This window comes from Pelobates fuscus, chromosome 10 (assembly GCF_036172605.1).
Source record: "Pelobates fuscus isolate aPelFus1 chromosome 10, aPelFus1.pri, whole genome shotgun sequence".
Classification (NCBI taxonomy): domain Eukaryota; kingdom Metazoa; phylum Chordata; class Amphibia; order Anura; family Pelobatidae; genus Pelobates; species Pelobates fuscus.
In genome coordinates, this window is record NC_086326.1 from 39,315,547 (window position 1) to 39,342,318 (window position 26,772).

A 26,772-nucleotide genomic window follows, 5' to 3' on the forward strand; every position below is an offset into this window, starting at 1 on the left:
TTACATTTAAAGAAACCTCTGTTGAGGGATAAGAAATTGTCTTTATTGGAATTATGTTTTATATCTTTAGTATAGTTTTTTGTAAGGTGCATTGTAAGTCTTTTCAGCTTTGTATTCCTGGCACTACAGTATCCCTTTAACTCTATGTTCTGTTATGGCTGTTATAGTGTGTATAACCATTATGGTGTGAGATCTAGAGCCAATATCATGGGATTCAGTACAATGCTGCTGAGAATATTCCCATATATCCCTCTCCCATTAGGAAAATATAATTTAATAATATAGATATAAATTCATTCACAAGAAACAAACAATGTATTAAAGTCTTGCATAGAGTCTTTATTTAAAAAGATTTAGTTTGAAGCAATGGTATTCTGGATCCAGGAATTGTAGTTGCAGACCTTGGTGTAGACTCCAGGGTAATTCCTCAGAGCACATCCAGTACCCCAGGAGACCACACCCTGAAGCTGATTGTTGCAGACCACGGGGCCACCAGAGTCACCCTGAGGAGAGAAGAGAAAGACTGTTAGATACTTAGAAGAAACTCATAGTGTATTTGCATACATTGGTTAATTTCCTTCCCCAATTAAATGGGATTCTTAAATGAAATAGACATGGCCAGATGAAATTACCTGGCAGGAATCTTTGCCACCTTCAAGGAAACCAACGCAGATCATGTTACTGGTGATCTGCCCAGGATAAGCATTGCTGCACTGGGAAGAGGTCAGGATAGGGGCACTCAGGCACTGCAGGAGATTTGGGTAATTGGCTGAAATAAAATAAAACATTACAATTTTGTTGCATTGCTATAAAGCTTATTTATTATCACTTTTTTCTGCAAATTATTGGACTAAAAAAAAATACAAGAAATACTGTCATGATTCTTCAATTCTAGTATCTCAACAAAATAATCTATATAATCGTCCAATAGTCCATCACTTTCATACCTAGCTCTGCTTTTCAAACGGTTTCGGAATCTGGGGATCTATGTGACTATTTGATATATTACATCTGCCTGTACATTGTATTATAATTAATGCTTTATAGACCAAACTTAAATGTATCAGCATTTATCATAACTTCAAAATTGTAAGTGGCCTTTAAATCCTATGGCCCCAACAAATCGAGAGCTGACCATAAGAAAAAAATATATTTTACCATATTTGATCGTTTATGATTCTCAAGGACATAAGAGAGCCTCTATTGATTTTTGTTCCTGTATCAAAATTATGCAATTCTGGAATGTTCTCATCGTTTGCCCGACAAATGCTCGGCAGAGCATATCAATGGCATTTTAATTTAAAATGTGTCAGATTCGTAACTCATCCCTTAACCAATACATTTTCAATATGTCATAGTGTGTTTTTTCTCCCAACCAATAATTGACTTACTGCCACTGCTAAGTGTGTTTCCCCAGCCAGAGATCAGACAGCTGGTACCAGCGGCCGCACAGCCAGAGGGTAGAGCCACAGTCTTCACATAAGAGTTAATAGTGGCAGCAGAAGCCAGCTTGATCAGCATGATGTCATTGTCGAGGGTTCTAGAGTTGTAGCTTCCATGTCTGATGACCCTGGAAGAGCTGATGAACTGCTCAGTGCCCTCACTTGTAGCGATGTTGTGCTCTCCCAGTCTGACCTGAACACTCCTGCAAAAAGGAAACAGAGAATAATTGAGAAATTGAGAAATTATAAAGAACAAGTCTACACATTGGTGACAAATTGTGAGTAATATTAACACAAACTAAAATAATTATTAAGTGTGAAAACTTGGTGAGAATACTTCACAGATTTAACTTTTCTGAGTAATTGTTCAAAGCCATTTTATTATTATTATTATTATTATTATTATTGCCATTTATATAGCGCCAACAGATTCCGTAGCGCTTTACAATATTATGAGAGGGGTATTTAACTATAAATAGGACAATTACAAATAAACTTACAGGAACAATAGGTTGAAGAGGACCCTGCTCAAACGAGCTTACATTCTATAGGAGGTGGGGTGTAAAACACATTAGGACAGGAATTTACAATCAAATAAGGTGGGCTGCCCTTTAGGAGAGGGCAAGAGACAGGTATGTGAGGTAAGGGTTAGTCTTGGAGGCCATAAGCTTTCCTAAAGAGATGGGTTTTAAGGCACTTCTTAAAAGATGCAAGACTAGGGGAGAGTCTGATGGCGGTAGGCAGGCTATTCCACAGGAAGGGAGCCGCCCGTGAGAAGTCCTGCAAGCGCGAGTTGGCCGTACGAGTGCGGACAACAGACAGCAGGTGGTCACGGGCAGAACGGAGAGACCGAGAAGGGACATAGCTATGGATCTGTGAGGAGATATAAGAGGGGCTAGAGTTGTTCAGTGCTTTATAGGTGTGAGTTAGTACCTTGAATTGACTCCTATAGCATACAGGAAGCCAATGTAAGGACTGGCAGAGGGGTGAGGTGTGAGAGAAACGACTAGAGAGGAAAATCAATCTAGCAGCAGCATTCATTACGGACTGTAAGGGTGCAGTACGGCTATTGGGAAGACCAATCAGGAGAGGGTTACAATAATCCATGCGGGAAATTACTAGAGCATGGACAAGCTCCTTGGTAGTATCTGGTGCAAGAAAGGGGCGGATGCGGGCTATGTTTTTAAGATGGAATCTACAGGATTTGGCAACATGCTGGATGTGAGGCTCAAAGGTGAGACCAGAGTCAAGTATGACGCCAAGACAGCGCGCTTGCAAGGATGGACTAATGTTGGTACCACAAACTTGGAGGGAGAGCGAAAGATGAGGATCAGTATTAGGAGGAGGAAAGACAAGGAGCTCAGTTTTGGAGATATTGAGTTTCAGAAAGCGGGAGGACATCCAGTCAGAGATGGAAGAAAGGCAAGCAGTGACACGTTGCAGGACGGCAGGGGAGAGGTCCGGGGAGGAGAGATATAGCTGGGTGTCATCAGCGTACAGGTGGTAGTGAAATCCAAAAGAGGTAATAAGTTTGCCAAGAGAGGCAGTATAAAGAGAAAATAGAAGGGGACCAAGGACGGAGCCTTGGGGAACGCCAACTGAGACAGGGCAAGGGGAGGAGGTATCATTAGAAAAGGAGACACTGAATGAGCGTTGGGAGAGATAAGAGGAAAACCATGAGAGGACAGAGTCACAGAGACCAAGTGATTGAAGAGTTTGAAGAAGGAGAGCATGATCAACGGTGTCAAAGGCCGCTGAGAGGTCAAGAAGAATTAGTATGGAGTAGTGGCCTTTGGATTTAGCTGCGATTAGGTCGTTAGTAACTTTGATAAGGGCAGTCTCTGTAGAGTGGAGAGGGCGGAAGCCAGATTGAAGGGGGTCAAGGAGAGAGTTGGAATTGAGGAAATGAGACACACGGGTAAAGACAAGTCTTTCCAGAAGCTTTGAGGAAAAAGGGAGCAGGGATATGGGACGGTAGTTAGAGGGGGTGGATGGGTCGAGGGATGGTTTTTTTAGTATAGGTACTACAGTGGCATGTTTAAGGTCAGCAGGGACGATGCCAGAAGAGAGTGAGCAGTTGAAGATGTGTGTTAGAGAAGGCACAAGACAAGTGGAGAGAGATCTAATAAGGTGAGATGGGACAGGATCGAGCGGGCAAGTGGTGGGGCGAGAGGAGCAAAGAAGAGCAGCCACCTCTTGGACAGTAGCTGGGGAGAATGTCTGAAGGGTAGGAAAGGCATGATCTATGTGTGATTGAGAAACAGAAAGGCAAGGAGGGGAGAATTCTTTCCTTAGCTGTTCAATCTTGTCAGTGAAGTAACATGCAAAGTTATCAGCAGTAAGGTTAGTTTTGGGGGTGGCCACAGCAGGGCAAAGAAGAGAATTAAAGGTGTGAAAGAGACGCCTGGGGTTGCGGGAACATGAACTAATGAGAGTGGAAAAATAGGACTGTTTGGCAAGGGCAAGGGCTGCACTGTATGAACACAATATGAATCTATAATGGAGAAAGTCTGATTGTGTACGAGACTTCCTCCAGGAGCGTTCAGCACAACGGGAACATCTTTGCAGGTAGCGCGTTGATTTAGTATGCCATGGTTGGGGGCGGGTCCTCCTCAAGGTGCTTGTTTGGAGTGGCGCTGCAGTGTTCAAGGCATATGTAAGAGTAGAGTTATATATGGAGATGGCCTGTGAAGGACAGGAGAGGGAAGGGATGGACAGCAGTTGTGAATCAATGTCAGCTGACAACTGTTGGAGATCAAGAGAATTAAGGTCCCTCCTGAGTTGAGGGGGGTTAGGCTGAGGTTTTTGGGTGAGGGGGTATGTGAGAGCAAATGATAAGAGGTGGTGATCAGAGAGTGGATATGGAGTGTTGCAGATATTAGATACTGTACATGCATAAGTGAAGATTAGGTCAAGGGTATTGCCAGCTACATGGGTGGGAGAATTTGCCCACTGCGATAGCCCGAGGGAGGAAGTAATTGAAAGTAGTTTAGTGGCTGCAGAGGTCAAAGGTGGGTTTATAGGAATATTGAAGTCCCTGAGAATTAGGGATGGAATGTTAGAAGAGAGGAAATAGGGTAGCCAGGCAGCAAAGTGGTCAAGGAAGAGAAGAGGGGAACCAGGGGGACGGTAAATAACAGCAATGTTAGCAGAGAAGGGTTTGAAAAGGCAAATTGAGTGTATTTCAAATGATGGGAAAGAGAGAGAAGGGGGGGTGGGAAGAGGTTTAAAAGAGCAGTGAGGGGAGAGGAGAAACCCAACACCACCACCTTTACATTCAGAGTTTCTTGGGTTGTGGGTAAGTTGGAGACCACCGAACAAATATTCAGTAAATATACCTACATACAAAATTAAACCCTTTGCTCAAACTCCCATTACTCCTGGGTGGTAGCAACAAATACAATACACAGCAATTGTATTGTATGCCCCAATACATACAGTATATACCACAGAAAAAAAGTTAATTGTGCACTATCCCAAATGCCGGTGCACATTTAAATATCTGGAGGCTTTTTCATTATCACTAAACATGGCCATGAAAATGTAAGCTCACCTGTCACACCAAGCTAAAAAAAAAAAAAAAAAGCTAGAAAACCCCAGAAAAGAACAGGACAGGTTGTCTAAATGAGGCATGGGATGTGTGGGCGGACAGGAATATGAGCCTCGCCACCGCATTTATTATAGACTGTAACGGGGCAAGTTGGGAACACATAAGACCACTAAGAAGCACATTACAGTAGTCAAGGCGAGAGACGAAAGCGGCATGGATAAGCACCTTTGTTGTATCAGGCGTTAAATAGGATTAGATGCGCATTGTTTTTTGAGATGGAAGCGACAGGATTTGACAATTGATTGGACATGATGGGTGTAGGACAGGTAAGAGTCAAACAGAAACCTAGGCAGCGAGCCTGCGAGGTAGAAAGGATGGTAGTGCCATTGACTTGGAGGGAAACAGACAAGGGAGTAGCAACACTTGAGGGAGGGAAGACCAGCAGTTCTGTTTTGGACAGGTTCAGTTTAAGGGAATGAGCAGCCATCCAGTTGGAAATAGCAGAGAAGCAGTCAGAGACGTGAGTCAAGAGGGGTGGTGATAAATCAGGGGAGGACAGATAAATTTGTGTGCCATCTGCATAGAAATGAAGACAAATGAGTTAAAACATTTATTTAAATCTGTATGTAAGTAAAGTATATGTGTCATACGTGTACATTAAATATTCACATGCAAATCTCAAACTTACCAAAATTACCAAAAAAGTTAAAACACCTTTTTACTTACGACTGATAGCAATGAGCAGCAGACACCACCCACAGGCTGTTAATCAGGGAACCTCCGCAGAAATGGTAGCCAATGTTAAGGGAAGCAATATATGGAACGGAGTTCTTGGTGCAGGTATAACCTCCTACAATCTTATCATCATCATCCTCAAATGCAGCTGTGGGCAGAAGAATAAAATTACATTGAGTGCTGTCACTGGGGAGAGAGGATACTTATAATGAGACACTTTGTGAGCTTCTACTTGCAGGATCACTCACATTGATGCTTTCAATTAAAGAAACTGATTACATCTGTCACCAATACACAAAGTGAATTTTTGTACAGGATTAAAATTAGGCACATTCAGAACAAAGTTATGAGCTGCCATGTCTGCTAGGGGTGCAGCTAGATAATATATAAGATATCTGAATAGATAAGATATCTCTGTATGAGAAGTGTTTCAAGTTGAAACACTGAACATTCAGATTGCTACCGTCATGACCACTTTTAAAAGCAGAAGTGCAATGTCAATCAGCAGTGGCTAAGGCCAGTAAGACATTGTCATATATAGAAAGGGGCATTAATTCTCGGGATGAGAATATAATTTTGCCTCTTTATAAATCACTGGTAAGACCACAGCTTGTATATGCTGTGCAATTTTGGGCACCAGCTCTAAAGAAGGATATTATGACACTTGAAAACGTGCAGAGAGGGGTTTTTAAAATTAATAAAAGGAATTGAACATTTTATCTATGAAGAAAAGTTAACAAATTTAAACCTCTATAGTTTAAAAAAAATGGCGCCTCAGAGGGGACATGATAACATTATACAAATATATTTGAGGCCAATAAAAACCATTGTCTGGAAACCTATTCACAAACAGCACTATACACAGGACACAAGGTCACGCATTTAGACTGGAAGAAAGGAGATTTAGTCTAAGGCAAATGAAAGGGTTTTTTTATAGTAAGAACAATAGGTATGTGTAAATTTCTGCCTGAAGAAGTGGTTTTATCCGAGTCTGTACAGATATTTTAACTGCAACTAGATGCATACTTGCAAAAACATAATATTCAAGGATATAATTTTTCAATTGTAGAGTAATAGCTTCTTGATCCAAGAATAAACCTGACTGCAATTATGTGGTCAAGAAGGAACTGGGTTTTTTGCCTTTTTAATAGATAAACAGCAACAACAACAAAAAAACAAAAAAAACAGATGTGTGGAAGACTGAACTTGATGGACACATGTCTCTATTCAGCCTATGTTACTATGTGACTATGTAACTGTGTAAGTTACATAGAAACATAGAAACATAGAATGTGACGGCAGATAAGAACCATTCGGCCCATATAGTCTGCCCAAGTTGTCACGGTGGTTGGAGTAAATCTTTAATAGTAAGAGCTTACAACAAATATACAACCATATGAGTTAGAAAACAATTAAGTTTTTTTCCTCAGTAAGGACAGTACTCACCGACAGCTCCAAGGAGCACACAGACCAAGAGAAGCTTCATGGTGACGAAGTACCTGGGGCATGTTTGGGGAGAAATTTGATCATATTTATACATTAAGTAATCACAGCAAAAACACCATCTTTTAATAATTAACTTATTATGCATTGTTGGTTAGTGTGGATAGTTATAAAAATAAAATCGTATTATCAATAACCTTGTGCTATGTTTATTTCTGGAGTTGGAATTTGCAAGTATATTCGTGCTGGTGGATGTATTATGTTGATCCATTTCGGGCTTAACTAATAAGTTCTGAATTTAGACAGGTTTATATACAAAACTGTTATTTTCCAGGAATATAAAGTCCAATGAAAGGGAATTTCAACTCGCTATTTATGATACTTTAGCCACTTTTTAACCTTAAGAGTAGAAAATTTGAGAAAAATCATTCACAGCAGTAAGGAACATTTCCAAGGAAATAATTGATGATAAAAAGTTGCAAACACATCCTCACTGATGAAAATATAAGTAATTATGATTTCATATAACTTTTGGGTCAGAGACAGTGTGTGCAGTATTAGTCATCAATATGTAAGTGTACTGTGAATAATATGAAATGTAGATATTTTGTCTGAAAGCTGGTGGCAAATCCCCAATTAAATCACAGTCAATGAGTGTAAGAGTGAGGTCAGAGGCAGCATGGCAAAGGAGGTGTCCACCAGACTGGCATGTGACACAGCCATGGATGATACAATGCATCACCGGCATCGACTCCTGCATACAGGACTTGAATGCCATACTACATCAAACAGATTAAAATGTAGTACGAAAAAAATGAAAAGAAATAACCTAGGGCCAAAATTTAGATATCACAAGGTAGAGGGCACAAAAAGGGGGGTAACCCCTAAATAGTGAATATCATAGAGAATAAACAAAAAAAGAAAAAAATGCCATTCTACCTGTGTATGATTTACTGAGAAGATTATAGGCTTAAAAAGTAACTTTTAATGAATAAATCTAAAATAAAAATATGTTAAAGAAAAATCATATGAACAACAGGAGTGGGTGGAGACTATACAGCGAGTAAAACTACTACTTATACAAGCTGTAAACGTGTATACATAACACTAATGCTGAAGCAATACTGTTTTGCTATAATATAACATCAGTGTATTCCCAAGTAATAGAAGTGATACTTTATTAAATATCACTAATAGCTGTAACAAGAGGGGGGAGATAAGACAACTGCTAAACCAGTGCTGTCAATAGTTAAAAGATTTATGGATAAGTAAATCCCTACATGATAGTACAACTAACGACATGGGTTAACTCCACATACAACAATTGATAATGTTCTATGGTGCTTAACCTCTGAAAGATCCAAGATGATGGTTCAGCTAAGACAGATTTCTGACAGACGGCGATTAGCCAGTTAAATATCACAAAAGCTGCCTTGATCATAGCAGCGTATTTATAATAAATTAAGGTTGCTGTCAAGCAGTAAAGTGTAAAATAAGGGGTTGCTGACCTGGCTCCGTTTTTTCTCCAAAATACCTAGCAGTATATTCTAGTGTAACAACGGCTGCCTGCACTGAGTTATCTTATGCTTTACCACAGTGGAGCACAAAGTAGTAGCTCACCTGTGAAGGACTGCTGACAGGCAGCAGATAACCAGTTAAAAGTCACACAAGTTGCCTAAGTGCTAGCTGCATCTAAATAGTAGGTCAAAGTATAGAGGGTTTGCAAACAGTTTTGAACAGGTTGCCTAGGTAGTAGAAAATATACAGACAGTGACAGAGGAAGGCATATAGAATAAAGATTCCTGAGTCTTGTGCCTTCGAGGGCACCCCTTAATAAAATGCCTGGTCTTATCAATCTCCCCCCATAAACATAATAAAGGAAAAAGAAAGAGAAATAAAGTGTGTACAGAGCACTTAAATTAGTGTTAAGAGTCTCCAATATGCACTCCTGAGATGCTGGACATGAAAGAACTTGATGTCGGTAATTTAGCAATTGATAAGCAGAGAGTTAGGTGCCGACATCAATAATGTGTCAGTATGTGTCCAGAGCCCCTGACGTGCACGTTTCGCCAGTGAAGCTCATCAGCGGCCATAAAAATTGATGTTTGTTTCCCAGGCAGAAAGTGCCCTAAAACATTGCGGCTTGAACCCTAGTTGGTGGCGGATAAGTCACGCAAGTCAACCGGCATTCAGAGCTAAAATACAGCAGCGTGTGTACCATTTTTAGCCCAAGGCAGCTCATCTCATCAGGCCTTTTTTAGTCGCATGTATCGCCCACTGTCAGTCCCTTCGGGATCCATCCCTCATTCATCATAATAAAGGGGAGGTAATCTAGACTTTTTTGACCTAGGCGACTTCTCTTCTCAGTGACAATACCTCCTGCTGCACTGAAGGTCCTTTCTGACAGGACACTTGAAGCGGGGAAGGCCAGAAGTTCTATCGCAAATTGGGATAGCTCAGGCCACAGGTCAAGCCTGCACACCCAGTAGTCAAGGGGTTCATCGCTAATCAGAGTGTCGATATCTGCAGTTAAGGCGAGGTAGTCTGCTACCTGTCGGTCGAGTCGTTCTCTGAGGGTGGATCCCGAAGGGCTGTGGCGATGCGTAGGACTTAAAAAGCTCTGCATGTCCTCCATCAACAACACGTCTTTAAAGCATCCTCTCCTTGCCGGCATGGTCTTGGGAGGAGGAGGATGACTTTCACCTCTTCCCCTGTTAGATTCCCGTTGTGCTGTGACATCACCCTTATACGCTGTGTAAAGCATACTTTTTAATTTATTTTGCAAATGCTGCATCCTTTCCGACTTGTTGTAATTCGGTAGCATTTCCGCCACTTTCTGCTTATACCGGGGGTCTAGTAGCGTGGACACCCAGTACAGGTCGTTCTCCTTCAGCCTTTTTATATGAGGGTCCCTCAACAGGCACGACAGCATGAAAGACCCCATTTGCACAAGGTTGGATGCCGAGCTACTCATTTCCCGTTCCTCCTCCTCAGTGATCTCAATGAAGGTATGTTCTTCCCCCCAGCCACGTACAACACCACGGGTACCAGATAGGTGATAACGAGCACCCTGGGATGTCTGTTGTGGTTGGTCTTCCTCCTCCTCCTCAAAGCCACATTCCTCCTCTGACTCCTCTTCCTCACAATCCTCTTCCAGCATTGCCGCAGGTCCAGCAAGCGATGCTGATAAGGCTGTTTCTGGTGGTGATGGTGACCACAACTCTTCCTCTTCACGCTCATCTACGGCCTGATCCAGCACTCTTCGCAGGGCACGCTCCAGGAAGAAAACAAATGGTATGATGTCGCTGATGGTGCCTTCGGTGCGACTGACTAGGTTTGTCTCCTCCTCAAAAGGACGCATGAGACTACAGTCATTGCGCATGAGCGTCCAGTAACGTGGCAAAAAAATTCCCAGCTCCCCAGAGGCTGTCCTAGCACCCTGGTCACACAAATATTCATTAATGGCTTTTTCTTGTTGGAGCAGGCGGTCGAACATTAGCAGTGTTGAATTCCAACGTGTCGGGCTGTCGCAAATCAAGTGCCTCACTGGCATGTTGTTTCGCCGCTGGATATCGGCAAAGTGCGCCATGGCCGTGTTGGAATGCCTGAAATGGCCACACACCTTCCTGGCCTGCTTCAGGACGTCAGGTAAGCCTGTGTACTTATGCACAAAGCGTTGTACGATCAGATTACACACATGTGCCATGCACGGCACATGTGTCAACTTGCCCAACTTCAATGCCGCCAACAAATTTGTTCCGTTGTCACAAACCACTTTGCCAATATCCAGTTGCTGCGGAGTCAGCCACTTTTCCACCTGTGCGTTCAGGGCGGACAGGAGTGCTTGTCCGGTGTGACTCTCTGCTTTCAAGCAAGTCAAATCCAAGACGGCGTGACACTGCCGTATCCGGGATTATTAATAGTACCTGGGGAGCTGGGGGTGTGCCGTTGATGTGGAGCAAGACGCAGCAGCAGAAGAGGACTCAGCTGAGGAGGTTATGGGAGAGGATGGAGTAGGAGGAGTAGAGGAGGTGGCAGCAGGCCTTCCTGCAAGTCGTGGCGGTGTCACCAACTCCTCTGCAGAGCCACGCATTCCATGCTTGGCAGCCATCAGCAGGCTTACCCAATGCGCAGTGTAGGTGATATACCTGCCCTGACCATGCTTTGCAGACCAGGTATCAGTGGTCAGATGGACCCTTGCCCCAACACTGTGTGCCAGACATGCCATTACTTCCTTTTGCACAATCGAGTACAGGTTGGGGATTGCCTTTTGTGAAAAGAAATTTCAGCCGGGTACCTTCCACTGCGGTGTCACAATAGCTACAAATTTTTTGAACACCTCAGATTCCACCAGCTTCTATGGTAAAAGCTGGCGGGCTAATAGTTCAGACAAGCCAGTTGTCAGACGCTGGGCAAGGGGGTGACTTTCTGACATTGGCTTCTTACGCTCAAACATGTCCTTGACAGACACCTGACTGTGGGCAGATGAGCGGGAACTGCTCAAGGCGAGAGACGGAGTGGCAGATGGTTTAGAGGGGGCAAGGAGGACAGCAGTGGTTGACGTGGCTGAAGATGCTGGACCAGGAGGAGGATGGCGGCTTTGAGTTTGTGTGCTGCTTGTACTCATGTGTTGATCCCATAGGCGTTTGTGATGTGCGATCATGTGCCTACGCAAAGCAGTTGTACCTAGGTGGGTGTTGGACTTCCCACGACTCAGTTTCTTTTGGCACAGGTTGCAAATGGCATCGCTGTTGTCAGAGGCAGACACACAAAAAAAATGCCACACTGCTGAGCTCTGCAATGACGGCATTCTGGTGGTAGACACAGCATGGCGTGCTGTCGGGCTGACCCCGGGTGCCGATGCATGCTGTCTGACTGTGCCACTAGCTCCTTGCGACGACCTCCCCCTGCTTCCAACTCGTCTCCTCCTCCTCCTCTCTGTCTCCCCATCTGAACGTTCGCCCTGTTCTTATTCTTGCCGAGCGGGCACCCACGTGACATCCATGGACGCATCGTCATCATCATCAACCGCTTCACTTGTATCTGACAACTCAGCAAAGGAATCAGCAGCGGGTACAACATCATCATCATCACACCATACGTCCATGTGTGTAATGCTACCTGCCTGAGATATATCCCTGTAATCTACATCCTCTGGCAATAATGGTTGCGCATCACTCATTTCTTCAAACGGATGTGTAAATAACTCCTCTGACATACCAAGTGAAGCGGCTGTGGTGCTAGTGTTGGTGGTGGCGGCAGGCGGGTGAATGGTATCTTGAGAGGTGCCCGAAGCTAAGCTGGAGGAGGATGGTGCGTCAAGGTTCTGAGCGGAAGCTGTAGAAGATTGGGTGTCCTGTGTTAGCCAGTCAACTATGTCCTCAGAACTTTTCAAGTTCAGGGTACATGGCCTCTGAAAACGGGGCATTATTCTAGGGCAAAAGGGAATCACAGCACCACAACCACGATGGCCCCTGCGGGGTGGCCTGCCTCTGCCTGTCATTTTTTTTTGGATTAGTGGTACTATGCGTGCAAGCTACTGTGCGACCAGATATGAGTGGCACTGGGCAGTGACAGAGGTTGGCAGAGTACACGCTGTAGGTCTGACACACCCGCTTGAAGACAACTAACTGCTATTCAATCTATAACAGTGAAAAAAATGTTTTTGTTTTTACATCAACGCTATTGTGACACCAGATATGAGTGGCAATGTTCACTTGCAGAGGTTGGCAGAGTACACTCTGAAGGCCTGACACCCGCTTTAAGGACACTGACTGCTATTAGCTTAAAGTGAAAAATGTATTTTCTTTTTAAAGGCACGCTATAGAGACACCAGATATGAGTGGCAAAGTGCACTTGCAGAGGTTGGCATAGCACACGCTGAAGGCCTGACACCCGCTTTAAGGACACTGACTGCTATTAGCTTACAGTGAAAACCTTTTTTTCTTTTTAAAGGCACGCTATAGAGACACCAGATATGAGTGGCAAAGTACACTTGCAGAGGTTGGCAGAGCACACGCTGGAGGCCTGACACCCAGACGCTTGCAGACAACTAACTGCTATTAGCTTACAGTGAAAACCTTTTTTTCTTTTTAAAGGCACGCTATAGAGACACCAGATATGAGTGGCATAGTACACTTGCAGAGGTTGGCAGAGCACACGCTGAAGGCTTGACACCCGCTTTTAGGACACTGACTGCTATTAGATTACAGTGAAAACCTTTTTTTTCTTTTTAAAGGCACGCTATAGAGACACCAGATATGAGTGGCAAAGTACACTTTCAGAGGTTGGCAGAGCACACGCTGAAGGCCTGACACCCGCTTTAAGGACACTGACTGCTATTGGCTTACAGCGAAAACCTTTTTTGCTTTTTAAAGGCACGCTATAGAGACACCAGATATGAGTGGCAAAGTACACTTGCAGAGGTTGGCAGAGCACACGCTTAAGGCCTGACACCCGCTTTAAGGACACTGACTGCTATTAGCTTAAAGTGAAAAACGTATTTTCTTTTTAAAGGCATGCTATAGAGACACCAGATATGAGTGGCAAAGTACACTTGCAGAGGTTGGCAGAGCACACGCTGAAGGCCTGACACCCGCTTTAAGGACACCGACTGCTATTAGCTTACAGTGAAAAACTGTTTTTCTTTGTAAAGCCACGCTATAGAGACACCAGATATGAGTGGCAAAGTGCACTTGCAGAGGTTGGCATAGCACACGCTGAAGGCCTGACACCCGCTTTAAGGACACTGACTGCTATTAGCTTACAGTGAAAACCTTTTTTTCTTTTTAAAGGCACGCTATAGAGACACCAGATATGAGTGGCAAAGTACACTTGCAGAGGTTGGCAGAGCACACGCTGAAGGCCTGACACCCAGACGCTTGCAGACAACTAACTGCTATTAGCTTACAGTGAAAAACTTTTTTTCTTTGTAAAGGCACGCTATAGAGACACCAGATATGAGTGGCAAAGTACACTGGCAGAGGTTGGCAGAGCACACGCTGAAGGCCTGACACCCGCTTTAAGGACACTGACTGCTATTAGCTTACAGTGAAAACTTTTTTTCTTTTTAAAGGCACGCTATAGAGACACCAGATATGAGTGGCATAGTACACTTGCAGAGGTTGGCAGAGCACACGCTGAAGGCTTGACACCCGCTTTTAGGACACTGACTGCTATTAGATTACAGTGAAAACCTTTTTTGCTTTTTAAAGGCACGCTATAGAGACACCAGATATGAGTGGCAAAGTACACTTGCAGAGGTTGGCAGAGCACACGCTTAAGGCCTGACACCCGCTTTAAGGACACTGACTGCTATTAGCTTAAAGTGAAAAACGTATTTTCTTTTTAAAGGCATGCTATAGAGACACCAGATATGAGTGGCAAAGTACACTTGCAGAGGTTGGCAGAGCACACGCTGAAGGCCTGACACCCGCTTTAAGGACACCGACTGCTATTAGCTTACAGTGAAAAACTGTTTTTCTTTGTAAAGCCACGCTATAGAGACACCAGATATGAGTGGCAAAGTACACTTGCAGAGGTTGGCAGAGCACACGCTGAAGGCCTGACACCCGCTTTAAGGACACCGACTGCTATTAGCTTACAGTGAAAAACTGTTTTTCTTTTTAAAGGCACGCTATAGTGACACCAGATATGAGTGGCAAAGTGCACTTGTAGAGGTTGGCAGAGCACACGCTGAAGGCCTGACACCCGCTTTAAGGACACTGACTGCTATTGGCTTACAGTGAAAACCTTTTTTTCTTTTTAAAGGCACGCTATAGAGACACCAGATATGAGTGGCAAAGTACACTTGCAGAGGTTGGCAGAGCACACGCTGGAGGCCTGACACCCGCTTTAAGGACACCGACTGCTATTAGCTTACAGTGAAAACCTTTTTTTTCTTTTTAAAGGCACGCTATAGAGACACCAGATATGAGTGGCAAAGTACACTTTCAGAGGTTGGCAGAGCACACGCTGAAGGCCTGACACCCGCTTTAAGGACACTGACTGCTATTGGCTTACAGCGAAAACCTTTTTTGCTTTTTAAAGGCACGCTATAGAGACACCAGATATGAGTGGCAAAGTACACTTGCAGAGGTTGGCAGAGCACACGCTTAAGGCCTGACACCCGCTTTAAGGACACTGACTGCTATTAGCTTAAAGTGAAAAACGTATTTTCTTTTTAAAGGCATGCTATAGAGACACCAGATATGAGTGGCAAAGTACACTTGCAGAGGTTGGCAGAGCACACGCTGAAGGCCTGACACCCGCTTTAAGGACACCGACTGCTATTAGCTTACAGTGAAAAACTGTTTTTCTTTGTAAAGCCACGCTATAGAGACACCAGATATGAGTGGCAAAGTACACTTGCAGAGGTTGGCAGAGCACACGCTGAAGGCCTGACACCCGCTTTAAGGACACCGACTGCTATTAGCTTACAGTGAAAAACTGTTTTTCTTTTTAAAGGCACGCTATAGTGACACCAGATATGAGTGGCAAAGTGCACTTGTAGAGGTTGGCAGAGCACACGCTGAAGGCCTGACACCCGCTTTAAGGACACTGACTGCTATTGGCTTACAGTGAAAACCTTTTTTTCTTTTTAAAGGCACGCTATAGAGACACCAGATATGAGTGGCAAAGTACACTTGCAGAGGTTGGCAGAGCACACGCTGGAGGCCTGACACCCGCTTTAAGGACACTGACTGCTATTAGCTTACAGTGAAAAACTTTTTTTCTTTTTAAAGGCACGCTATAGAGACACCAGATATGAGTGGCAAAGTACACTGGCAGAGGTTGGCAGAGTACACGCTGAAGGCCTGACACCCAGACGCTTGCAGACAACTAACTGCTATTCAATCTATTAGAGTGAAAAAAAAATTGGTTTTAAATGCAAGCTTAAGCTATTGTGACACCAGATAGGAGTGGTGGCACTGGGCAAGTGGGCACAGTATCCACTGTGAGCCTGACACAGAAGCTGGCAGGCAACTGCAATTACATTACACAGAAAAAAAAAAGTAGACTGATGTTCTAGCCCTAAAAAGGGCTTTTTGGGGTGCTGTCCTTACAGCAGAGATCAGATGAGTCCTTCAGGACTGTAGTGGACACTGAATACCCTAGCCTAGCTATCAATGACCCTATCAAATGAGCAGCAGCTACACTTTCCCTCCTCTATCTAAGAATGCAGCTTCAGAATGAATCTAAATTGGATGCTGTGCAGGAGGTGGGAGGGTCTGGAAGGGAGGGTCTGCTGCTAATTTGCTGGAATGTGTCTGCTGACCGTGAGGCACAGGGTCAAAGTTTACTCAATGATGACGAATAGGGGGTGGATCGAACCGCGTCTGTGTTCGCCCGCCGTGGCGAACGCGAACACGCTATGTTTGCCGGGAACTATTCGCCGGAGAACAGTTTGGTACATCACTATTTGCAAATCAGTTAGATTGCCAATAAAGAGATATCATCTTTTTACTATAAGAAATGCTGGACATCATTTTTGTTTATTCTATACTTTTTATCAGGGAAGACGCAGGGAAAGTCATTACACCCTTATGAAAAACAATCTCTCTCTCATAACATTATTGTTTACAGATTTTAAGTATGTCAACCAAGTAAATGATTAATCTGACCTCTCTGCTGCGAGTTAGCAACTTGGTAAAGCATGGAAAAGAAGTTAGGATAAAATGACAAACAGGTGAATTATAATTTTTTGTTCAACAATATAAATTTAAGGCAATGTTGGTTGGCTAGGTGAAGAGGTACTGAAAGATATGCATCTTTCAAGTTTATTTTTCTTATCCAATCATTGTGAATTAAGAAGACTTGAAGGATATGAACTTTTTCCATCTTGAAGCTTAAGCAACTGTTTAAAATAAGAAGGTTGATTACAGAAAACAAGAGGACCACCTGTCACACAGGTCTAATGTTGAGTATTTAATTGATAAGAGCTGGAGTGACCATATGTTTAAAGAAATACACCGTAGAAGAGACTAAATGATCCAGAAATACTGGTAGTGAGATAAATAAAAATACTTATTAAACTTAGCTTTTAATAGTAAATTAAAAGTGTTGGAGTTAAAATAGATCACTCAAACGAAACAACAACAAAAACCACCAAGTGGAAAGAGCCACGTGACCAGCAAAACACAAATGTGGACTTGGCTCATTCCTTTGCCCTGGCTATGCAATTGTTATACTGTTGATTTAGGTAGGACTATCTCCAGATTGCACTATATTGTAATATTACTCTTCTGTTGGACACACATGCCAGCTCAGGAATGTAATACTGATAAAAACACACAAATAAGTCAGCGCAAAATAAACACAAAAACCTAAAAAGGGCAGCAACCCTAAAAAAGGGATTTCCTCCAAACCCTTTCAAAAATATCAAATGTAGAACGATAAAAAAGGGGAAGGCTGCACCACACAGGTGTCTAAATAAACAATGGTAGAATATCTCACATGTAGAAATAATCTTCTTAAAGTGTGGTGTAGAAATTTTTTCCAAAGAACTTTCCCACGCTTGTAAAATGACACAGAGCACTGTGATTGGATGGCTTGAAATCCATCCAATCACAGTGCTCTGTGTCATTTTACAAGCGTGGGAAAATTCCAAAGAACTTTCCCACGCTTGTAAAATGACACAGAGCACTGTGATTGGATGGATTTCAAGCCATCCAATCACAGTGCTCTGTGTCATTTTACAAGCGTGGGAAAATTCCAAAGAACTTTCCCACACTTGTAAAATGACAAAGAGCACTCTGATTGGCTTAAACCCACCAATCAGAGTGTTCTTAGGCTAATTGCAGGGCGGGGCAAGGCTTTATAAGCCTTGCCCCGCCCTGCGGAGCTCAGTCTGCGCGGAGCCCTCCATGGGTGAAGATGGATTATTTTTATGTGCGCTCGGGTTTTTTCTTTTTCGTCGGGTTTTTTTTTTTTGCGCTCTGGTTTTTTATTTTATTTTTAGTTCGACGGCTATGATGGTTTTTTATTTGGCCTTTTTTGGGGCTGAAAAATGAAGATTTTAGAAAAAAGAAGATGTCGAATGGTAAGTTTAATTTTACTTTACAGGTTAGCAATTTTATTCCCCCCTCACTATTTTTTAGGGTGAGGGGGGTAGGTAGGGGCATTTTTTATTTGGGTGGGGGGTGGGTGACTAGGGGCTTGGGCACCCCTAGTCACCTTGATGGGGGGGGGGAATTTACTTAGTGCCCCCACCCGCCGCCCAGGGGTGGGGGCCGGGGGGGGCAGTAGGCCCCCCCTCCTTATTACTATGATGGCCCCCACCCGCCGCCCAGGGGTGGGGGCCGGGGGGGGGAGGACAGTAGGTCCCCCCCCCCTCTTATTACCATTATGGTCCCCACCCGCCGGCCAGGGGTGGGGGCCGGGGGGGGAGGACAGTAGGTCCCCCCCCCTACTACTATTATGGCCCCCACCCGCCGGCCAGGGGTGGGGGCCGGGGGGAGGACAGTAGGTCCCCCCCCCCCTACTACTATCATGGCCCCCACCCGCCGCCCAGGGGTGGGGGCCGGTGGGGGGGGGAGGACAGTAGGTCCCCCCCCTCTTATTACCATTATGGCCCCCACCCGCCGGCCAGGGGTGGGGGCCGGGGGGGAGGACAGTAGGTCCCTCCCCCCCCCCCTTCTACTATCATGGCCCCCAACCGCCGCCCAGGGGTGGGGGCCGGGGGGGGAGGACAGTAGGTCCCCCCCCTCTTATTACCATTATGGCCCCCACCCGCCGGCCAGGGGTGGGGGCCGGGGGGGAGGACAGTAGGTCCCCCCCCTCCCTACTACTATCATGGCCCCCACCCGCCGCCCAGGGGTGGGGGCCGGGGGGGAGGACAGTAGGTCCCCCCCCCTCATTATCTTTATGGCCCCCACCCACCGCTCAGGGGTGGGGGCCGGGGGGGGGGGACAATAGGTCTCCCTCCCTTATTTTACTTTACAGCCCCCACCCGTCGTTTAGGGGTGGGGGCAATATTTTTTTTTTTTTTTTTTTTTTTTTTTACAGTGAGCAGCCACAGGCTGCTCACTGCTTACTAGACATGCCCCTACTCGCGGTATAGCGAGTAGGGGCATATTATTTACTAATACCATGTCATTTTTACTTAGTGTTAGTAAATTTGGCTGAAAGACCAATTTAGGTCTTTCAGCCTTTTAGTAGATAGCTCCCTGATACCGTGGGAATTAGGGAGTTATCTACTAAGCGGCTGCAAGATGCAGCCACAGCAATGAATAGGATCGGAGTTTCATTCATTTGAATGAAATTCCGATCCGAACAAAGTACCGAATTGCATCCTAACACCAATGGAGAAACGGTGCTCATTCTGTTAGGATGCAATTCGGCAGTTTTGCCGGCGTTCTGTCTAAGTGACAGGACGTTCGGCAATACTGACAGGAAGCATTGTGGGAACTGGGAGGAAAGCTAGGGATCATGGGAAAATTGCTCTGACCAGCGGAAATGAAGCACACTTTGCTCCTCCGCTGGTCAGAGCTGGTCAAGCGGAGGAATCCTCCATAAGACAGAGTCCCTACTTTGTCTTATGATTTTAAAGAAAACTAAAGAAGACAGGAAGAAAAGAATAACAGATCCCGAGAGAGGGGGAGAAGAGGAAGAGATTGAGGAAAGGTAAGTTCGGCATGACAGTGCCGCTTTAAGTTCAGAGGATACAGTGTGGCTCCAATTTTCTCAAGTGTATAACATACGGAGATAAAAAGGGTAAAAAAGGCCAATAGTGTAAAATGTACATATAATAAACAGGATAAAAAATGGTGATAATAAAATCACATTTGTTAGAGCGTGGCCAGCTCTAGCATATATCTCTTGTACAGTGGCACAATCCCCACTTATAGGATATGATATTAGTGTCTTCGGTGTAATAGGGAGTCAGAACTCAAGGAGAAGAAAATAAAAAGGTAACAATAGAGCTCTTAATAAAATACATAGGAATAATAAATAAAGTTAAAAAAAATGTACTCACAAAGATAGAGCAGGCTCACTGCTTTATGAGAATAACGTTGGTGGTATGTTCCCCACCTCTGATTCTTTGGAGTAGAAGATTAAATATATAGATGCCAGGTTGTATATAAGAAAATAAAAATTGGGATTAAAAAGGATAATTGGTACAAAAGACTTATTATAGTGACCAAGAATCACTTTCATTTTAAAAATCCAAACAGTAAAGATCCATAACACGTTTCGCCTAAATAACTTCTTCAAATGAAGTAAAACATACATTCTGGCAAGGTAGAGTTTTGGCAGGAATGTAAGCCTGTTACTTGTTTTCAGATGTTTCACCTTGCAGTCAGTTAGTTTGTTACCCGCAGTTTAGGTGTCCTCGAGGGCGCAGCTTAGTATGACGTTAGATTCTCTTTTTAACTTTAGGTGCCTTGTAGGCACTAGCTAAACATTTATATTAGCCCTATTTATTAGGTCTGTCCTTGTAATTAAGTTATCTTACATTGATATTACAGTTAACCTTCAAGGACTTACTTAAAGGGACACTATAGTCACAAGAACAACTATATCTCAACTTTATCTCAAAAATCAGTCCCTGCAGCCTTTTTGCTGTAAACACTGCCTTTTCAGAGAAATTACAGTGTTTACATTGCTCCCTAGGATCACCTCAGATGACCACTGAGGCCACTGAGGACAATGGCCTCTAGAGATGCTTCCTGTGTCAGTGCTGCACAGTGTGAGGACATGAGAAGATGCTGATTGGTCAAGCTGGCATGTGGCCCACCTTTTTGATGATCTCAGTCAATCCTATGCTTTTCATATGGGAAAGCATTGGATTGATTGAGAGCATCAATTCTGATGATGTCAGCCAAGGAGGTGGATCTGGGGCAGGGCAGACCCGCAAAGCGCAGGAAATAAGATACATTTTCTTACCTTTTAAGTGGTGCCAAGCAAACTAAATTGTGTTTTAACACTATAGAGTAAGCTATACACGTTTATGTTTCTGACCCTATAGTGTTCCTTTAATGTTCACAGGACAGTTTGCTATTATATTGCCACTACTCTGATGTGATACTTTATCCTGTTTGCTTAACTGCAGTGAGGCACCTCTGATACAATTCTGAAGTTTATCAGTATTTCTGGGCAATTTAGTCTCTTCTGTGTATTTCCAATTTTTTGCTGGGTTATTCTCTTTTTCTGTCCAGGAATTTTAGTAGAAAATGCTCTCCTTTTTGTTTTCTTCCCATGTTTTTTAATGAGCTTTAAATTAAAGTCTATACATTTTCTAGTAATTCTGCTAGCACAGTGTACAAATGTACAAATGATAATACAGCCAAGATGGCGCTGGGTCCGATGGTCTAATTTATTGACCCTCTGTAGTCCCGTCTGCAGGAGAGACCTAGTCATGTATTGCAGCATCCCAGAACACACCCATCAGCCAGTATTAGGTTGTTTTGTTGCCTGTCTCAAAACCATATTATTATATATTATTATTATTTGTTTGCAGTGTCTCCTACCTTTCTGTTTTATTTACTTATTTACTTCTGACCCACTTGTTTTCCACCTGCCCTTATCTTTGAACCATCTGACTCTGCTTATTCCCTCACCTTTGTTCGGATACCTTGCCTTAGACTTCCTTCTTCTGACCGGTTATCCCGCATTTCCGCTAGCAGCAACTACTGGTATAATTTAACTCATCCCACGATTTCCACGGGCCCACAATTATTTATTTTTCTTTGCATTGCTTTCCCTCAATTTTCCTGTCCATGCTAGTCCTGCTGACAAAGGAAAAGAAAATACTTTTTTTAACCAAATTTGAGACAGAAAATAAGCGGTCAGACGGTTAAGCCCTTGTGCTATCACAGACTTGAGAGAATCCTGTTCTCAAATGTGGATTTTGAGCTGTGCCACTTTCTATAATCCATCATAACTATATTCATGGTACTGTTCCTTTAAGATCTTATCATTTCTGGTCATTCACCAATAGGGTGGCATAAACTTAAAGGGAAACTCCAGTGCCAGGAAAACGATCCGTTTTCCTGGCACTGGAGGGTCCCTCTCCCTCCCACCCCCCAATCCCCAGTTGCTGAAGGGGTGAAAACCCCTTCAGTCACTTACCAGAGGCAGCGACATGTCCCACGTCGCTGCTTCCTCCTCCCCCGCCGCTCCTCCTTCTGCTTACGTCAGCCGGTGGGCGAGACTGATCTCGCCCGCCGGCCGAGGAGACCTAATGCGCATGTGCAGCAATGCCGTGCATGCGCATTAGCGCACCCCATAGGAAAGCATTGAAAATTAATTTCAATGCTTCCCTATGGGGAATAGAGCGACGCTGGAGGTCCTCACACAGCGTGAGGACGGCCAGCGACGCTCTAGCACAGAAAACCTGTGCTAGGGACCAGCAAGTTCCCTCTAGTGGCTGTCTAATAGACAGCCACTAGGGGAGGACTTAACCCTGCAAGGTAATTATTGCAGTTTAAAAAAAACTGCGATAATTACACTTGCAGGGTTAAGAGTAGTGGGAGTTGGCACCCAGACCACTCAAATGAGCAGAAGTGGTCTGGGTGCCTGGCGTGTCCCTTTAACAAGGAAGCAACAGCAAAATCCATTAACACAAGATCAGATTTTTTTTTTTTAGCTATTCATTTTGTTTTCCATATATTATATCTATCAAGCATCTATTGTATAATTTGAAATGTCACTATGGATAAGTAGGGAATGCAATGGTAGATTTTACAAGTCACACTTCTATCTTCCATATGTATATATTGTGTGTTAAATGAAATCTATGAAAATCTCTTTATGTATATATGTTCTTCTCTCTTCTCTATGTATTATATTCATGGACTGTAAATATTGAAAAAACAAGTCACTAATATGAAAGATACAGCCGCAAAGAATCATGGGGGCTGTAGTTTCGTATAACCGGAAGTGATGCAACACACTGAAAACACGGAACATAGCCGCAAAGCATTATGGGGATGGCAGTTCCGCCTAACAGGAAATTATGTATCGGCAAAGATCATTATTATCCCAATGAGAACAACCGAGCAAAGGGGAGGAGCTGAACGAATAAACCGCTCAGATAGGAGGAATGCCAGAATGGGAAGAGCTTAACAAGGAAGTACATACCCGAACCCGGAATCAACACTATGACCGATTGAAAAAGCCTATGAACATAGGAGAAAAGCGTCTCGGGGGATCTAGCATTACTTTAGTATTTTATTCTGTTTATTTTTTATATTGTATTTGTACTTGTTTTTACTTGTTTTTTGATTAACAGCACATTTGTGCATTTAAAGAAAGCTGATCCTGTTCCAGTGTTGCCGGGTTTCCAAGGGAGTTGTCACCCTTAATTGACACAAGCTTCTATACTTAGAGCCAGTTTGGAAGGCTCCAAGCCAGGTGAGCACATTCTATACACTGTGTGTGCAAAAACTGTCTACACTTAGTATATGTATTCCCACCCTTCTTTTTTGGAGAATATATAAAAGAAAAATACTGTCAACCTACTAAGAAGATCTAAAGAGGTTGTATGCTACCTAAAAACATACCTGCTGAAAAGTTTGGAGCCTATTTCTAAAAGCTCCTAACCATGTGAGTTTGCCACCATTTGTTTCTCTTTTCTCCACTATTTTTGTCAAAACAATTTTGCACTATATATTTCTATTTTTTCGTCCCCTTATCCATATATATTCAAGTCGAATCACCCAATTAGAAATTCCTAAATGGTGAGTCTAAAAAAATTACTAATACACAGCGCTGCACTGAAACCTCACTTGGAAGTTTAAGGGTTTATCTATATCTATACCTACCTTGTGTGTATTTTTTGTATGTTTACAGAACAAATTTATGGAAAAAAAACTCCCTGAACAAATCACTGAGCAACTATCATGGATAAAGTCCTTGAGAAAAGTTACTAACAAAACTCTCAGTGCTGATCAGATTTTGTTTCCAAAATACAAACACAGGGACGTTACGGCGCAGGTCTTCATTAGAAAGCAAGCAATAGGAAAAATGCATTATTTTATGGTACTTTGGGGTCAGCTAAAAATAACTGAACAGTTTGTTTGCTTTTTAAACTTCATTCTAATACAGAAATTTTGAAATTGATTAATCACATATTTGATCTTAAATTGCCCTTTGGTATTTGGAATCAAATATTTCATTTTTTTTCAAGTAATTCTATTGAGGTTCATACATAGCCAATATAATAACATAATAATGATATTTGTATCATATAAGGGCAAGGAAAAAGAGAAGATAAAGCCAAGTGTGGAAAACAATGCAAAAAAAATATTCAAGATTCAAATATAACATGTCAAGTTAAAAAAGCATCTGGACCTTGAATAAAAATAGGAACCAGAGCAGTAGCAAAAAACAATTAAAATCAAAATAGAATAAGAAAAAGAAAGCTCCAGAAAAATAAAATAGAGAAGCATAAATAAAAGAAAGGGACAGGAATAAAAAACATAAAATAGGGTCACAGCCTGCCATGGACTGGTGTTTGACTCCAATATAACAAGGGCAGGCCCACAAATGCCCTCCCTCTCCTCTTCCCTGTGTACTGTTGGCTGTAGGGTATACAAAGGTCAGAATTGTATCTGTCCAGCAGTGTTGGATCAGACTGAAATTGTACAAAGCCTGTTTTGCAAACTCTGAAAAGTGTGAGCTATGTCTGGCGTTTGAAGTCATATGGACTTTAGTGTATTATTCTGTTTGAGTAGATGCATCTCTTCTTGTAGAGTAGCCAGTTAATTGGATGGAACCTCTACAGGTTTAACACATAGGGGCTTCATGCTTTCTTTCTGTTATATATTGTCATATACGGCAAGACTTAGCATATTACACTATTGTGTGTTACCTATTGCTAATTTTATGTTTACATGTTGAGCTTCTCCCATGAATGAAGGTGTATATTAATTACAGTTCAACAGAAATGCTTTTTTGTTTTGTTTAGGTTTTTTTTTACTACAATACAGATAATGCTAACAAAAATCCACTGCAATAAAAGTGTTTGAATTTCCAATTTCCAAACAACCGTATAGAGTAAACATGAAACAAATGACTTGTGCAATGGATGAACGTGTTGGTTTAGCATTCAGACTCCCGTCCACTGCAGTAAAATTTTTTAATTATTATCACATAATTTTGGTTAGTCTGATTTTGTTTCCTGAATCTTTTATGGTGGTCTACATTCTAATGAGCCTGGCTACCATGTGCATGAAATTCGTCCTCCTCGAAATACAATTTATTTTCAAAGTGGTTCTGCTGAAATGACTTATTCCTCTGTGCAATGATTTTTTTAACAATTGTAGATGCTTGTGTATTTGAAAGGTACCAAAGGTTGAAACCTTATTTTTATGCATTTATTTGTTTTTTGCTGCAGCAATTGTTCATATAAAAAAAAAATGTTAAACGTTCAGTTTGCTAATTTTCATAACATACACTGATCAGCCAAAACATTAAAACTATTGACTCGTGAAGTGAATAACATTGACTATATCATTACAATAAAAACAAATATAAAGTGTGATGTGCCTTTAAGATTGTGCTCACAAAAAACTCCTGTGTATTGCAATCAGCCCTGGCAAAGTACAATTTTTCAATGCAGCAAAGTCCTTGTGCTCAAGATAAAACTGTGATACCTTGTGACAGAAAACAATATTTGTGCAGTTACACTTTAAAACATATGTGTAAACATTATTGCAACAAATCTCAATAAAGTGCATTAACATTAAAGGTATTTTATAGCACTCACAAACGAGCAGGTAAAGAGACTGCTCAGGGTATTTGTGCTTGTTCACTGTAATACAGTGTGCCCAGGATCTATTTCCTTGATAAAAACAATGGGCAGCTGAGAATAAAGATACCAACTTTATTTCACTTCTTAAAAACAGCGGGCATTCAAACGTGGGTCCTTAATATCACCATCAGTACTCAAAGCAGGATAAACATACGGTTGACAGATACCGGTACTCCTGCCGTCCGAAGTCTCCTTGCTTGTGCTGGAGTTTTTTGTGAGCACAATCTTAAAGGCACAGTGCACTTTACATTTGTTTTTATGTCTAAGTAAGTGTTGTGGAGCTAATACACTAATAAGGTGCTGCTAATAGAAATAGTTTTGTGTAGCGATTAATATATTTGGTGCCATCTATAGCTTGTTTTATAGTTTTTTGGGGTATTTATATCATTACAATGGCATCTGTCAAGGGTGGGATATATCAGGCATCAAGTGAACAGGTAGTTCTTGAATTTCATATGTTGGAAGCAGGAAATATGGGCGAGCGAGATCTGAGTGACTTTGACAAGGACCAAATAGTGATTACTAGACAAGTGGCTTGTTCCTAGTATGCAGTGATTAGTTCTTACCAAAAGTAGTGCAAGGAAGAACAACCAGTTAACCTGCATAAGGGTCATGGGGGCCTAAGGCTCCTTAATGCACATGGGGAGCAAAGGCTAGCCCATCTGGTCCGATCATACAGAGGAGCTACTGTAGCTCACATTAATAAAAACATAGTACTGACCATGATATAAAGATGTCAGAACACACAGTGCTTCACAGTTTGCTGCATATGGGGCTGTGTAGCCACAGACCCTCAGAGTGCTTATGATGACCCCTGTCCACCACGGAAAGCGCCTTCCATGGAG

At 42.8% G+C, this 26,772-nt stretch overlaps 1 protein-coding gene and 1 pseudogene across 1 annotated transcript; one reads left to right on the forward strand and one right to left on the reverse strand.

Moving 5' to 3' along the window:
* Positions 1-318: 318 nt before the first annotated feature.
* On the reverse strand, positions 319-7,236 carry LOC134575330 (trypsin-like). Its single transcript, XM_063434608.1, has 5 exons — positions 7,174-7,236; positions 5,719-5,875; positions 1,392-1,645; positions 633-769; positions 319-503 (listed from the first exon to the last, which is right to left on the reverse strand). The coding sequence occupies exons 1-5, from the start codon at positions 7,211-7,213 to the stop codon at positions 354-356; spliced, it is 738 nt and encodes a 245-aa protein (XP_063290678.1). The 5' UTR covers positions 7,214-7,236; the 3' UTR covers positions 319-353.
* Positions 7,237-7,849: 613 nt separating this feature from the next.
* LOC134574699 (trypsin-like) overlaps positions 7,850-26,772 on the forward strand; it is a 47,168-nt pseudogene continuing 28,245 nt past the window's right edge.